The following is an 11,506-nucleotide window of genomic DNA, read 5'->3' as shown; positions in this document are numbered from 1 at the left end:
ATAGAAAATATGCGTTAACGTGTACAACAAAATTTGAAGAGACTGTTAGCTAGGTTATTCTAGTTCACGTCAAAGATTCTGGCATGCACAGATGACAGAATATTTTTTTGAATAATTCATCTTTAAGGTTTCTTATTTTAGTACACGAACAAAGAGATCTACACTCTTAGTTTCATCATTTGACCAAGAAATAATAATAGTAACAATTTGAATTCATTCTATTCCATTTCTAGTTATTTAATTTATAACTATGAAATTTATATGCCTTTTTTTATTTTTTTTTTCTTTTGTATGACAATCTAAGGTATTGACATGAATTTGTCAGCTAGCTCAAAATAGAGACTAGATCTAGATGGAGATTGAGATGGGTGAATTTTTAAATAAAAATGGTGACGATTGAAAGTTGATTTGTAGTCTTTTTTTATTGTGATCGATTTAGCTCTAAGCGGCCTTATTATTGAAGGAATTGAGTTCCCTGAAAATGCTAGATGAGATAAAATTGTATATTTAAAGGAGACATATAGGAGAGGGAGCTCCAGATGCTCAAACTCTAGGAATGACTAACGACGGTAAATGCCAGTCAAAGTATTGTTGCCTAACAAAAGAGGCTCGTCTATAGGAGCATGTAAAGTCTTTGTTCTTTGGCAAAGGTACTGTCATGTAATGTTTATGTTGATGCATGCTTTTGACACTAATAAACTCGCAAGTGTAAAGTGTTAAGTATGTCTTAAAAATTACACGTGATTGAATTTGTGAGTTACGATAAGGAAACAAACACATTTGAATGCAAAGACTTAATAATAAATAAGACAGAAGATTTTTATTGTGGTTCGGATGTTTAAAGCGATTTTTATATCCACTGTTTCTTTTATGTAAATGTGTTACAAGAGATTCAGTTACTGTATTCAGAGAGAATATTAAGTTAGTCTGTTTCTCATAGGTTGTTTTTGCTATTGAATATTATGAAAATTAGAGAATGATTGATCGATCCCGAATTTGTGAGGGGGAGTCTTTTATTTATAGCTGCTGAATTCAAGGTCATGATTACAAGTCTGCAAGTGGGTAGGTACCATGCAAGTCCTTCCTTACCTCCTATTGGTTGATAACTAAGGAAATATCCTCAAATTATTTGGGGCTTGGACAGGTGTGCGGTCCCTATTTACTTGAAGACAAAATCTGAATCTGTTGGGTTGGTGATAGCCGTATCTCATCTGTCTTGGGGTGACGTGACAGCTTCTGGACGACACAAAGCCTTCCTGAACTCTTATTGGTGCTGCTGACATCAGCTTATGTCAGTCTTTATTTTTTAGGCATAACAATTTATAACTTGAGCGTCAAGTAGCACATGCTAATGCCTAATGGTGGAAATTAATGTAATTCTAGATTATCCGGGACTAGGATTCTTCAGAATTCTAGTATGATATATTTTCCTTTTTATGTAAAAGTTTTTATTTCTTTTTATCACTTCTACAATTGATTACTTTTATCTTTTAAGTTTTGTAGAAAATCTAGAATTTAATTCTCTCTTAGTATTATAATAAAAAGATACAACGTATTAGTATTTTAAACCAAGCAAATAAAAAATAAAAGAAAGCAGACTTGAACTAAAAACTCTGTTTTTTCTCTTCTGTAGTTTTGCAGCAATGAAATACTTTTCTGCCTTTTACAGATTTTCTTAATTTATTCAACAAAAATGGTACTGGAATTGGAGCAGTTTTTCAAGAACTGGGATGAAGCATGTTAGCGCTTAATATTCCACAATTCATGGGTCAATATATTGACAATTTAATAGCGTCAGCGTCACTATACAAGAACTCGATTAGCTCTATCCATAATTCATGGGTCAATAAGTATTAACATGTGCTGTAACTAGTGGTTGACACAATTTGTTTCTTTTGTAAAAGGAAAAATCTTCACTCTCAGATTACATGTGTATTAATTCAGAAGTTACTAATAATATTCTTCATAAATGAAGGAATTGTTTTTAACCAATTTGCCAAGTTAATAAATTAACAAATTAAGAATCAATAATACGTTATTACTAAAATATATATGATGGATGTTCTTAGCACTCCATAGTTTCCACTTTCCGAAGAATTCAAAATATAATATAGATAAAATCTTAAAAAGATATGCTTGACAAAAACGTGACCATGAAAACTATGAACAAATCAATGAAGCTTAAATATCATTAGTCATTAATTTGGTCTAGTTAAATAATTTAATTAGACGTAAGCATGTTTGGAGAATAGGTAAACTAGTATATAGTAAATCATATTAACTAGATCACGGAAAACTTACACTGAATTTTAATAATGGATTAAAAGATTATTTAAAAACCTTAGTCCGATTCCGGCCAAAAGTGATCTGGCTGTTTCTTTCTAGCCAATCCATGAGGATCTGGTCGTTAACCCATGGATCTGTCGAAAACGCCCAATCGACGCACGGTCGGCCAAATTCGATCGTCATGCATTGTTCCAACGACGTCAGCCAGCGGTGGTGGCCATATCTGGCTGTGGTCTTGGGTAATTTGGTCGAAGTATAAGGTATTATGTCTTAAAATCTTATTATAAGGATAAATATTTCATGATATTTTTGTAAATTCTGGTAGAACTAAGCATTAATGTCCAAAAAAATTATTAGTTAAGTGTAAATTGTACAAAATTAAGATTACCAATAATCTTAGAATACCTAAAAAAATGGTAGTATTAGATTACCACTCTACACCTAAAATAATTACTAGTGTCATGAATGATTACTAGAATCTTTTTATTATTTGACAACCAACATGATAATTCAGTAATAAATGAACATTGCTGGAGTAATAAAGGATTATCCCCAACCAAACACACCCTAAGAATCTATCATAAAATTTGTATAGATTGTCTAGCGGTATATTTGGAAAGCTTTAACTTGATTTGTCCTACAAGGTGTCTCATGGTAGACCTAGAAGATTTAACTTATAAAAAATTTACTAATATAAATAATAAATGGATTCTCATATAATATTAGATAAGGAGGTCAAATTATAGCAAATAAACTTTGACATTTTAGTTCTAGCAGTTGACAATGAAAAGTATTTGTGTATTTTTGAGTGACACATGACATTAAAAAAAAAAAAAAAAAAAAAAAAAAAAAAAAAAATTAAAGCGTAAGCATATCAAAAAGTAAAAAAAGGCAATATTCCATGCATGGAGATTAGTGATTTATTATCTCCTTTTTCGATAATTAAATGATTTTTTCATTGTTAACTTTGAAAAAAATATTAAAAAATTTGCTTATGATAATTTGGAGGAAACTTTGACTGATTTCTCTCTATTAATGAGGAAAAAGATTTTAAATGTAGTTAACAGTGCTGTAACTAGTGGCCTATATTTCGGATGAAGCATGTTTGCTTAATCCACAATTCATGGGTCAATAGTTATTAACATTTAACATGGTTGATGCAATTTGTTTCTTTTGTCAAAAGAAAAATCTTCACTCTGACATTACTGCGTATTAATTGAGAGATAATAAATGAAGGAATTGTTTTTAACCAATTACAAAGTTAATAATTAATAAATTAGAATCAGTAACACGTTATTACGAAATATAAAATTTCATGATGATGATTCTTACTATTTTATTATAACCACATACCTTGTTAACTTTAATCATACTTTATTATGTTCAAATTTTCAAGCTCCAGGAATAGAAAATTAATGCATTACAAAATTATTTCACATTTTATTTATGATAAGAATATGATTTACAATTTTTCAAATCATATTCTTTTAGACTATTTTGCATGTTTTTATTGTGAATAACATACATAAATAAAAAACTGAAAAGAAAGAAAGTAAACAATAAAAGGATCCCCTAAGCAATGTTACGCTGTAGAGGACCAATGTCTCAATAGTAAGCCCAGGACCAAACCCGAAAAGCACTCCCCATTCCAACCCTTCTCTGGTGGTCTTCAACCCATCTTCAGTTGACTTCTTCCGTATCTCATCCAAAACAAAAACACAAAAATAATTCCTTTAGACATATTTGTGCATCATTTATGTGAAAACCATCAAAAATTAAAAAAACCGAAAGAAAGCAAGTAAATCAATAAAAGGATCCCCTAAGCAATGCTAACGCTGCGGAGGACCAATGTCTCAATAGTAAGCCCAGGACCAAACCCGAAAAGCACTCCCCATTCCAACCCTTCTCCTGTGGTCTTCAACCCATCTTCAGTTGACTTCTTCCGTATCTCATCCAGAACAAACACACAGTTACCTTGACATATACCATACTCAGCAAGCACGTGTCAGTTGCACCTAACTTTTCAGGTTTAGACCCAACTTGGCATCCACTTGGTTCAAATCGCAGGCCCCCAGGATGTACAGCCCAAAAGATTGAGTTCCAATCTGTGATACCTAAAGGTTGGAATACCTCAATCAATTGCTTCTCATATGGTTTGAAATGAGGCCAGGAACTTCCTTCCCAATATGAAACGTAAGCCCATGCTCACGAATACTTCACAAATAGCCCCAGCCTATCAGCACTATTGTTGGGTTGCAGAGATGAGTTCAAAGATGGGCTTTTCAACATCAGGAATCGGATTTGCACCAACTATGAGAGCTGCAGAGCCATCCCCAAATAAAGAATGACTCACAAGAACATCAACATTGGTTTCAGTAGGGCAATGGAACCACGAGAGTTATTCTGTGCTACATGAGGACACGAGCACCTTTATTGTCTCAGCTAGGTCTTTAGCAATGCGAAGTATGGTGCCACCTCCATGACAACCTTGTTGGTACAACATGACTCGCTTAATAGATAGATCAAGCCCAAGAGCTGGACAATTTGGAAGTCATACCCAGGAATGAAGTGTCCCATAGTTACAACAAATTAAGTGAGTGATTTTTGACTTGGATTGCCCCATTCCTCAATGGCCTTGGTTGCAGCTTCCTTGCCTAACTCTGGTATCAATGTTGCTGCCATATCTTGCCTAGTATCCATGGAAGGTGCCTTGTATGTTAATGTTGGGATTTTCTTTTATAACATCTTCAGTTGGTAAGTGTATCGCTTTTTAATCGTGGTTCTATCACCTGAAATCATTAAATTTGATCTTTTTAGTCACAACTTAATGACATTCACAGCGGAAAGAAATATCAAAAGCAAACGATTTCATAGATGATAGCAAACTGAATCCTAAAAATCGTTCAATCCTAAAATACTCTCAATATCTCAAACACAATTAAACTTAGAAAATATTAAAAGCATGATAATCTAAAAAACAAAGTTAGAAAAGAGTAGCAATATCTTACATATGAGCTGCATTTTGTTTTTAGATGGGTCAAGTGCTCGGCATTGGTCATACGAAAGTAAGCGTCTGGATATGTGCTTTGATCATAGACATTTGGAGGATTTGCTGTTGCAATTGCCATGATTGTGCAGTGCCATCAGCACGTTGAGCATTTCGAAGTTCATCCACATAACCATTTTTGCTCCAATGAATATAATGCAACTTCGGTACCTATGACAAACACTACACTGGTGTCTCCCGAGACTTCACACTCACTTTCTTTGTCTTTGCAGGTCTACGCAATTATCAGTGGCTTCGTCCTTACAAGATTGTCTCTTGATTCAACGTAAATTTTATTGTCTACATAAATGTTTACAAATTTGTGGGACGCTCAAACTAAAGCTTAATACCTCTTTATATAGCTAACAAAAAACTTGACATTTTGTTAACTACCCATATGGTATCTAGGAAGGTTCCACTCCCTTGACTTCTTAGTTTTCTAACAATGCGAGATATAAGTTACATCATATTTTCCAATATTCAATGTTTTTGAGCCATATTTCTCACACTCTTATTATTGTCAAAGATAGCAATGATTAAGGTTATTTATGTAAATTTACTTTACATAGTAAAGTCAAATAATTTAAATTTTAGATCCAATCAAGGAATGGTACGTTAGAAACAAAAGTAAAAAATAAAAAAATGAATAATTAAAGTATGATTCTAAGTTAACGTGTTCGTTGTTACAATAAAACACTAAGGGGGTGTTTGGTTAATGAAATATTGTATTACTGTGAATGTTATATTAATAGAAAAATAGATTACCTAGAATATTACTTGGAATGTTATATTAATGGAAAAATAAATTACCTTGAAGATTACGGGGAATATTATATTAAATATGTTTGGTAAGATTGGAATAAATTGGTGGGTGTATTATATTGATATGTTTGGTTGGGAGGAATAAATTAGTAGGTATGTTTATATAAATTATTGAATTGCCTTTCTTATTTATTATTATTATTATTATTATTTGGATTATTTATTTTAACCCTTTACATTTGAGATTTTGCTAAAACACCACAGCCACAATAAAACTTTAAAATTTAGCCAAAACACCCCTAACCACCCAAGATGACTGCTGGCTGCCGATCGTGACCGGTAGTCACCAAAATGGCACATGATTGATCGAATCTCATCGGTTGTGTGTCGATCTGGTCAGAAAGAAATGACTAGATCCATAGTCGTTAACAGCTAGATCAGAATGGATCTAGCCATTTTCGTTTTGATCCATTTTGATCTNTACGATTTCTTTGTTTATTAGGTTTTGTTGTTTGGATAGAATTCTGAAACCTTATGTTTTATATAAATGAATTGAAATCGGTAGAGGATGAAATTGCCATGTGTCTTTAGGCCCTTCAAACGAACAAGAGATCCAAATCCATAGAGAAAATCCTTACCGCAAAGGATTTGTAGTTGTGGGCTTGGACATAGACAAAATGTTGGCCGAACCATGACATATAGTATGTCCTCTGTCTATTTATTGATTCATGTTAAATCTAAATAAAATCTACACCTAATCACATGTGTGCTAAGGGTTTAATCACACGTGCACTTTATGTCCAATCACGTGTGAGACTTGTATATTCATTTAGCCTAATCATTATGTGATTACTGATCAAATGCACACCCATTTATTCATTAGCGTGGTCATATATATAGTTTTATGTGAAAAACAAAGAGACATCAATTAATCCGATCATGGACGTATCTAAATATTGATGAGTGACTCAAAATTTTTGTTTTCATTGATTTGGTTTGTTATTTTTGATTTCACCACCATGTATTTGTATTAATATTTTTAGATTTGACCCCACCTCGTTTACTTGATCCCCTATTTACTTTCAGAAATAACATAAATTCCTTTATTGTTAATGTGCCCTTAGATCTTACAATACGATGTGTTGATGAATATTTACCTAATTACTCATTTACCATTTGTTTTAACACCAAAAACTTAACGACAAGGGGATTTTTGTTATTGTTATAACTATAGGAGAATTTTTGTTATTTAATTATAACTAAGAGGGATTACTATTATTAACCTTGACATACATGTACATGAGGGAGAATTCCATGCTTTCTAGAAAATGATGCGTATAAATACACATATATAAGAACCAATATGCTTCCAGATTAGGAATTACTTAAATGAGACCAACTAATACATAAGGAAGCATAAACAAATCCACTTTGTTCTTTTGACGTAGCCATTTATGCTCACAAAGAGATTAATTACATCTTAACCAGAACCTGTTTATCACAAAAAAGGTCTGTATTCAAGACATATATAATTGACTTTATCTACCATTTTTAGGCCTGAGCTCAATTCCTTCAATAATGAGGCCATGCTTAGTGCAGAATCCATGGAAATCAAATACCCTAAACAACAAGGTTCCTTCATCGCCATTTACATTGAAGAATTCACTCATCTCAATCTCCATCCATCCATCTCCTCTGTCTCGACAAAGTTGAGATGCATTTGTTGAAGGATTAAGAAACATGACACGCCTTTTCCCATTATCTCTTCCTTCAAAATACACACCAAATTGTAAAGCTATTCTTTCATACTCATTTCCAGACTTTGAAAGCTTAAACACAAAATAAGCCGCATAGGTGGTTCTGGGGGACAAAATTTTGGTTTCTATCCTTCCCTTCACATCGAGCCACCACACATGCATCAGTAGTTCAACCACTTCATCGAACCTGTAATTGCATAGATATATACACACAACACAACTCATACTAAATTACCATCTACATCATCAGTAAGGAAACTTATTTCCAGAATTAGAATTTCTTAGAAGATATGTAGAATTTCAAAATATTTATGCTGTTTGAGTAAATTGAAATCTCATTTTGAGTATGGAATAAAATTGTAGTGTTATAACAGCATAATCAGAAACCTGTGAAACAAATACAAAGACGGTAGAGAAACAACACACCTGGATTCATGCAGAGATTGCCATTTCCACCATTGAGGTTTTTCTCTGCATAACCATCTAATAACAAGCTGTCTTGCCGCAACCATGTAACATTTTTTTCCGCTTTCTTTCTCCAGTGAAAAACTCTTAAGTCAAAGAATGACAATGTTAAGTTTCGGCGCTTTCAGACTTGATAGCAGTAAGATTTAAGTTTAATCAAATTTGAGGGATTCTAATTTCCTCCATACAATCAAATATTTGAACAGGGCATTTGAAAGCGGAGTATATTGTTTATGCATAAATTTGAATGTTTTGTAGGTGAACTCATGGATCATTTGATGTAACTAATCAGATAGTACTTAGCAAGTCCAGATCCTATATTTGAATGGACCATATGCAAACCACCATGTTTGGCACGGCATATTTGCTGAAAATATCCCCGTGAATATAGATATTCATAAATGTCCATCATTTCTTCTACTTCATTTAAATTATTTATGGGAGAAATGCCCTTCATCAATAGTATCACTTAAGGTCGAAATTCCCATCTCACAAGAGAATTCAGTTCTTAAAGCTATGGACGGACCCACCTATTGATGAGTGGGGGCTGGTGACCCCAGTCAAAATATTTTTTCATAAATATGCTTTAGTTTTTATTTTGATCATCCTATATTTGTATTAATGTTTCAATATCTAACTCAACTCATTTACTTTTCTCCTATTTTATATTCTATTATTTAGAAATTGTCCCATCTAAAGTTAAGTTCTGAGTCCGTGTCCCTACTTAAACAGGAACAAGAGATTAAAATTTAGAAGTAATAATTTTGAAAATCATCTTTAAGCAACATTGATTAACTCACTTATCATATAAACTCTAGAGCCATTACAGTTCAATCAGTTATAGTTCATCTTTGCATAAGTGCTCACATGGGCATTTATTCAGAAACTTGGAAGATAAAATTTTCAAAATACCTCCCAAATTAAAAGTTGTTCGACTAATCCCCAGAAGCAACAAGAATTACATATGCAAAGAACATAAACTACCATTTTCAACAACAGACCGATAACTTTAAAAGCTTAACCTTTCACTGCAAAACTACTCAAAAGTACAATACCCACCATAACATAATAATATAAAATTTATTAAATACTTAATTATTATATAGTTTAAACTGCTTACCATGGTACCATTGTTGAGGATGATGGGGTTACGGCAAAGATGAAAATAAAGATTCTTCTTGGAGGAGCAAGTGGCGAGGAGCTCGGAGGAGGCGGAATTACAAACGATATCCTTGTAATCAGAGGGCAGAAACGTGTCCCAAACGACTTCGGAATCTGCAGCTGAATTGAAGAGACGGGACACCGCTGATAATCTACAGGCATCGCGAGGCGATGTGAGGGAGATGATTTTCGATAAGCAATCTACGGGCAGAACATCAACACTCGTATTCTCCATTTCACTGCCAAAAACGTCTCTGAAAGCTCGGCTGAGATATTTTTTCAGAAGGGTCAAAGTGATTGAGAGTTGTTATTTATTGGCGAAGCAGTTAGTTATTTATTGACAGAAATGCAATGATTGGAATTGTATCTGCATTTGATACGTAATGATTGGAATTTATTCCCTTGAGGTTAAGGCAAATTAATTTATTCCCTTGAGGTTTAGGAAAATAACAATAACCCCAATAGTATTAGTTTTTACTAAAAGACCCCCTTAGTTATCTTTTGTTTCCAAAACTCAGAAGTGTGTATTCCTTGTTCGTATAAATTTGTGATATGGATGTAGCTATAGAAACCCTTAAAGGTGTGTTCGGTTGGGAGTAATCTATCATTACTGAGGTAATATCATCTTATATTACTTGATTATCACATTTGGTTGTCTAGTAATATAAGATTCCGATAATCTTTCAAAACCAATAGTAATTATTGTTGGTAATATAAGAGGGAATTTGATTATCTCAATTTTCTTAGGTATTTTAAGATTACTTGGTAATCTTATTTTGTTACAATTTTACCCTTAACTATTAAAATTTTTGGACTATAATACCCTTGTTTTGAAAAAAATTTACAAAAAAATTCAAAAGACTATTTTATCCTTATATACAAAATTTTTAGGACATAAATACCTCTATACTTTGAAAAAATTATCCAAGGGTGGATCTAGCCACCACCACTAGCCATCGACCGTTGGAAACCACCTTCGGCAATTGTCCACCGATGCTAGAATGGCATAAGATCGGTTGGATCTTACTGGTCGAAAAAGGTCAAATCTACGGCCTTTGGTTATTGTTAAAGGCCAGAAAATGAGATAGATCTAGTCGTCATTGATGACCAGATTATGGTGGTCAACGGCTGGAACACTTGCCGCCAATAGCCAAAACACTGCCAACGATCAAATAGAAAGCTAAAATGAAAGCCTTTAGAAAGCACAAGGCTCAGAAGAAGGCTATACAAAAAACATAGCTTAGGAGGCCCAAAAGAGAAAACCTGGTTATGCTCTACCCGCCACTCAAGCCCCACACAAAATAAGGCCTAGCCAACCCTAAAAATCTATACAAAATCAGATGAGGCTGATGTCCAAAATCACTGCCCAGCCCACCACGATCCAAAGCACAGAGGTCGGCCCGGATGGCGTTCACACAGCACCATCTCCCTCTCCATGACTATCGGGTGGAATTACATAGTACCAACCCGTTCCTAGTGACTACCGAATGGGGATCACGAAGCACCTACCCAGTTTTCGTAACTCGGGTGGAGACCACCTAGCACCTACCCGTTCCTCATAATTTTCGGGTAATGATCACCAAGCATAACCCGTCTCTAATCACTGTCGGGTGATGGTCACAAAGCATCAACCATCTCTAATAAATATGGGTGATGATCACAAAGCATCAACCCCTTTTTCTACTAATTAACTGGGTGATGACCACAAAGCATCCACCGTTTCTACTACCCATCGGGGGATGATCACAAAGCATCAACCCTTTAATGGCTAATCGGGTGATGGTCACAAGCATCAACCCGATTCTCATAACTATCGGGTGATGACACAAAGCATCAACCATCTCTAATACTCTTCATTCACTCCACTCTAGCATCTCATTCTCTACCCTTAAAGTAGATGCATCCACAAAGTTCTCTACTCATAGAGCAAGTGCATACACAAAGTTTCCTACCTTTTTAGGTCACTTCTCAATGCCCAATTAAAGCCTATGGATGGTTTATCTCATTAATGCACTATGAAATGCCAACA

The 11,506-nt window shown here is 34.0% G+C and overlaps 1 protein-coding gene and 1 pseudogene across 1 annotated transcript; both read right to left on the bottom strand.

Moving 5' to 3' along the window:
• Nucleotides 1-4,055: 4,055 nt before the first annotated feature.
• LOC116121191 lies at nt 4,056-7,410 on the bottom strand (annotated as a pseudogene).
• Nucleotides 7,411-7,472: 62 nt separating this feature from the next.
• LOC116121216 (putative F-box protein PP2-B12) lies at nt 7,473-9,794 on the bottom strand. The gene is made up of 3 exons (XM_031407163.1): nt 9,437-9,794; nt 8,278-8,402; nt 7,473-8,038 (listed from the first exon to the last, which is right to left on the bottom strand). Exons 1-3 carry the CDS (start codon nt 9,710-9,712, stop codon nt 7,633-7,635), a joined length of 807 nt encoding a protein of 268 aa, XP_031263023.1. The 5' UTR covers nt 9,713-9,794; the 3' UTR covers nt 7,473-7,632.
• Between the last annotated feature and the right edge of the window lie 1,712 nt (nt 9,795-11,506).

This window comes from Pistacia vera, unplaced genomic scaffold, assembly GCF_008641045.1.
Source record: "Pistacia vera cultivar Batoury unplaced genomic scaffold, PisVer_v2 Contig970, whole genome shotgun sequence".
Classification (NCBI taxonomy): Eukaryota; Viridiplantae; Streptophyta; class Magnoliopsida; order Sapindales; family Anacardiaceae; genus Pistacia; species Pistacia vera.
Note: the sequence above shows the minus strand (reverse complement) of the source record. Positions and strands in the feature narration are given on the sequence as shown.

Bases quoted from the DNA above. Each gene is read 5' to 3' on its own strand.
- LOC116121216 (XM_031407163.1), bottom strand. From the start codon at position 9,712: ATGGAGAATACGAGTGTTGATGTTCTGCCCGTAGATTGCTTATCGAAA. The intron at 8,403-9,436 runs GTAAGCAGTTTA...CTTTGACTTAAG, and splicing joins TCCTCAACAATGGTACCATG to AGTTTTTCACTGGAGAAAGA. The intron at 8,039-8,277 runs GTGTGTTGTTTC...ATGCAATTACAG, and splicing joins CAATCTCTGCATGAATCCAG to GTTCGATGAAGTGGTTGAAC.